The 4,768-nt window shown below is 38.9% G+C and overlaps 1 protein-coding gene across 1 annotated transcript; it reads left to right on the top strand.

Annotated features, from left to right (window-relative positions):
* Positions 1 to 758: 758 nt before the first annotated feature.
* Positions 759 to 1,798, top strand: LOC146946838 (uncharacterized). The gene is made up of 2 exons (XM_085748321.1): positions 759 to 1,747; positions 1,789 to 1,798. The coding sequence occupies exons 1-2, from the start codon at positions 759 to 761 to the stop codon at positions 1,796 to 1,798; spliced, it is 999 nt and encodes a 332-aa protein (XP_085604447.1).
* Positions 1,799 to 4,768: the final 2,970 nt, after the last annotated feature.

The following is a 4,768-nucleotide window of genomic DNA, read 5'->3' as shown; positions in this document are numbered from 1 at the left end:
GGAGATCGAGGGACAAGTTCAACCTTTATCAAACTTCTAACCATATAGGCTAAAATCTCATTTTCGCGACAAAATCTTTCCAATACTTTCATTTTTCCGAATATAAAACCAAATAGGTTCACATGTCATGTTTCGCATCAAGGGACATCGAGGGACAAGTTCACTGTTTATCAAACTTCTAACCACATAGGCTAACATTTCATTTTCGCGACAAGGGTCATTTCAATACTTTCATTTTACCAAATTTCAAACCAAATAGGTTCACATATCATGTTTCGCATCAAAGGACATCAAGGGACATGTTCAACCTTCATATTTAGCAAACATGTAACAATATAAGCTAAAATCTCGTTTTCGCGATAAGGTATCAAATATAGAAGATTAGTGCTAATTAGTTTTGTTAATTAGTGCTGAGCTGTAAAGTTTGTTAGGTGGTTACACATAGATAACTACATATAAAAGAACTCTTATGTACTGTGTTATTATTAAATATTCATGGAATAAAGAAATTTTTTCTTTTCTCTCCTTTTCCTTTCCTCATGAATCCTTTGATGGTATCAGAGCGGGTTCGTCCCGCTCTGCTTTCCGCTGTGAAATCTGTGTAGATCCTCCTCCTTTTCTTTGATTTTCTCAGATTTTCCTTTCGTGTTTCTTTCTGGTGAATCGTGGTGAGATCTGTGTAGATTCCTCGTCAATCTTCATCTCTTTTCCTTCAATTTTCTGAGTTTTCCCCTTTGATTCATTTTTGGTTAATCGCAATGGTGAGAAATAACAACAGCAACAATAATCAAGATACTCTTGATCCTTACTATGTGCATCCGTCGGAAAACCCTACGACGGTGTGTGTTACGCCGCCGTTGTCCGGCGACAATTATCATGCTTGGGCGTTGAAGATGCGTAGGGCATTAGCGACGAAGAACAAATTCAAGTTTGTTGATGGTTCCATTGAAGTTCCAAGAGAAGATGACCTCAATTTTGCTGCATGGGAAAGATGCAACAATTTGGTGCATTCCTGGATCGTGAATTCAACAACACCATCAGTTGCAGAGAGCATTTTGTTCATTGAGAACGCAGTAGATGTTTGGAACGATTTGAAGGATCGGTATATGCGAGGAGATCGAATTCGCGTTGCTCAATTACAACAAGAAATTGCAAATCTGAAGCAAGGTAATCGAAAAATCACCGAATACTTTACTGAATTACGTGGTTTATGGGAAGAGTTAGAGCAATATCGACCTATGCCTCAGTGTAACTGTCCAGTACCTTGTTCTTGTGCTGCAATCAGAAATGTTAAGTCGTTTAAATTGGAAGACAGAATAATTCAATTCTTGATAGGGTTAAATGATGAATATCAGAATGTTGCTTCACAAATTCTGTTAATGGAACCTATGCCTGTGATTAATAAAGTGTTCTCAATGATTATGCAACAAGAGAGAAAGTTGGAATATGGAGTATCACCACCAGTGAATGATGATAGCGGTGTACTTGTTAATGCTGTTGATGGATCCAGAGGCTATGGTAGAGGAAGAGGTTATGGATCACAAGGTAGAGGACGAGGCAGTGGCAGAATTTGCTCATTCTGCAATAAGACAGGACATACCATAGAGACTTGCTACAAGAAGCATGGATATCCACCCAACTTTGGGCGTGGAAATGGTGGAAATGGTTCTTATGCAAACTTTGCAGGAAGCTCAATGGATGAGCATGAAGCAAAGGCTGTGATGGGCTCTACAAGAACTGAGGAAGAGCATGTTTCGTTAACAAAAGAGCAGTATAACAGTTTAGTAGCTTTGATTGAGAAGACCAATTTGGAGTCAAAGTGTGTTGCAAATGCTACAAAAGGGGTGGCTAGTACCAGTTCTGGACAGGCAGGAGGTAACATATTCTCTGCTTTCCATCACTCTAAAATGGTGAATTATAGTTGGATAGTTGACACAGGTGCATCACATCATGTGTGTTATGCACAAGATTGGTTTGTTAATATGAGTAAAATTAATCCAATTCAAGTGACATTGCCAAATGGTAGTTTAATTGAGACTAGTTCAGCAGGGGCAGTAAAATTAACTGATGAGTTAATTGTAGAGAATGTGTTATATGTACCTGAGTTCAAAGTCAATCTGATATCAGTGTCAAAATTAATTAGAGAACAATCTTGCATATTAACCTTCAAGCATGGTATTTGCATAATACAGGAAGAGAATGCTATGAGGAGGATTGGTTCGGCTAGACAAATAGATGGCTTATACTATTTGGAAGCTGTTCAGAAGAAGTCAGGTTTCGTTTCAAGTTTGGTAGCCTCTGATAGTAAGAATAAAGTTGTGTCACCTGCTGTATTGTGGCACTTGAGACTAGGACATCTAGCTAATGATAGAATGTTATGCTTGAATAAAAGGTATTCCTATATTCCAACTGCAGCTCACACTGCATGTGATGTATGCCATTTGGCTAGGCAAAAGAAATTGCCATTCCCTGTTAGAAATAATAATGCTAAGGCTGTTTTTGATTTGATTCATCTAGACATATGGGGCCCTTTTTCTACACAGTCTATTCATGGTTTTAAGTACTTTCTCACCATACTAGATGATTATACTAGGCATGTTTGGGTTGTCTTACTCAAAAATAAATCAGAAGTGCCAAGTAAAGTAAAGACATTTATAGCTACAGTGGAGACACAATTTGAAAAAAGGGTTAAAATGATTAGAAGTGACAATGGTCCAGAGTTTTTGCTCAATGATTATTTTTCTTTCAAAGGGATCCTACACCAGAAGAGCTGTGTAGCCACACCACAACAAAATGGTAGAGTGGAGAGGAGACACCAACACATATTAAATATAGCTAGGGCACTTATGTTTCAGTCTGCTTTACCAAAGATGTATTGGTCATATGCTGTTTTGCATGCAGTCTATTTGTTGAATAGGATTCCCACAAAATTGCTTAACAATAAGTCTTCTTTTGAGCTATTGTATGAAAGGGCTCCTGATTTGAGTAATCTGAAAGTGTTCGGTTGTTTGTCATATGCAACCACTTTACCCGTGAAAAGATTGAAGTTTGATCCTAGAGCCAGAAAATGTGCCTTCCTGGGATATACTCCAGGAATGAAAGGTTTTGTTTTGCTGGATGTGAGTACCAAGGACATTATCATCTCCAGGAATGTACATTTCTATGATTTAGAGTTCCCTTTTCACAAAAGGGATACTACTCCAACCATTTATGAAGAACAACAACTTTTAGAGAAGAATAATTTAGGCAGTATGTCAAACACAGAAGTTGAAAATTTGTCAGACAGTGTTGACCCTGAATCAACCTCAATTTCCAGCAACTCTCATAATTCTGCCTCATCTGATTCAGATGACTCATCACCACCTACTGCAGAGGTTGTTCAACTAAGAAGATCTACTAGACAACATCAAAAACCTTCACTTTTAGCAGACTATGTTTGTAATTCCACTACTGCAGCATATCCATTGTCTGCATACATTTCATATGCTCACTTGTCTCCCTCTCACAGAGCCTATACTATGTCACTTACTTCTGAAACTGAGCCTACATCTTACACAGCAGCCAGTTTAGATCCTAGATGGGTTAAAGCTATGCAACTTGAGCTTAATGCTCTCAATGCAAATGGAACTTGGGAGTTTGTTGACTTACCTGTTAATGCAGCACCAATAGGTAACAAATGGGTCTATAAGGTGAAAAGACATGCTGATGGGAGTGTTGAGCGATTTAAGGCCAGATTAGTAGCGCAGGGATTTAATCAAACTGAAGGGTTAGATTATTTTGAGACTTTTTCCCCAGTTGCTAAAATGTCTACTATTAGAATTCTTTTGGATTTAGCATCTATTCATGGGTGGCATCTACACCAACTAGATGTCAATAACGCTTTCCTCCATGGTGATCTATATGAAGCTGTCTATATGAAGCCCCCGCCTGGAGTGACTCCTCCAAAACCTGGGCAAGTGTGCAAGTTACTTAAGTCATTGTATGGACTTAAGCAAGCTAGCAGGCAATGGTTTGCTAAGCTTACTAGTTTTCTCATATCCTATGGATTTACTCAAGGCCAAGCTGATCACACCTTATTTACTAAGTCCACAACAAATTCCTTCACTGTTCTCCTCATCTATGTAGATGATATTATCCTAGCTGGGACTTCATTATCAGCTTTTGATGATCTTAAACAAGCTTTGGATTTAGCTTTTTGCATCAAGAATCTGGGCCAATTAAAATATTTTTTAGGCCTTGAGGTTGCACACTCTTCTAAGGGTATCTCCCTCTGTCAAAGAAAATATTGTCTGGAGCTGTTATCAGACTCAGGTTTGACAGGTTGCAAACCTACTTCCACTCCTCTTGATCCAACAGTTCGTTTGCATCAGGACACTGGCCCTGCCTTTACTGACCTAGCTGGTTATAGAAGATTAGTGGGTAGACTATTGTACCTTACCACTACAAGACCAGATATAGCTTTTGCCACACAACAACTCAGTCAGTTCATGGCATCACCAACTGATACGCATCACAAAGAAGCTTTGAGAGTGCTCAGATACCTCAAAAACTCTCCTGGCCAAGGCATTTTCTTTCCAAGAGCTTCAGATCTTCACGTATTAGGCTTTAGTGATGCAGATTGGGGAGGTTGTATTGACTCACGTAGGTCTATTTCTGGTTATTGTTTCTTTATTGGACATTCCCTCGTATCTTGGAAGTCTAAAAAGCAGCAAACAGTCTCTTGTTCTTCAGCTGAAGCTGAGTATCGTGCCCTTGCTTCAGCTACCAG

This window comes from Medicago sativa, chromosome 2, assembly GCF_051527215.1.
Source record: "Medicago sativa cultivar Bolivia chromosome 2, Bolivia_mono, whole genome shotgun sequence".
NCBI classification, from domain to species: Eukaryota; Viridiplantae; Streptophyta; class Magnoliopsida; order Fabales; family Fabaceae; genus Medicago; species Medicago sativa.
Note: the sequence above shows the minus strand (reverse complement) of the source record. Positions and strands in the feature narration are given on the sequence as shown.

Coding starts and splice junctions, on each gene's coding strand:
- LOC146946838 (XM_085748321.1), top strand. CDS start 759: ATGGTGAGAAATAACAACAGCAACAATAATCAAGATACTCTTGATCCT.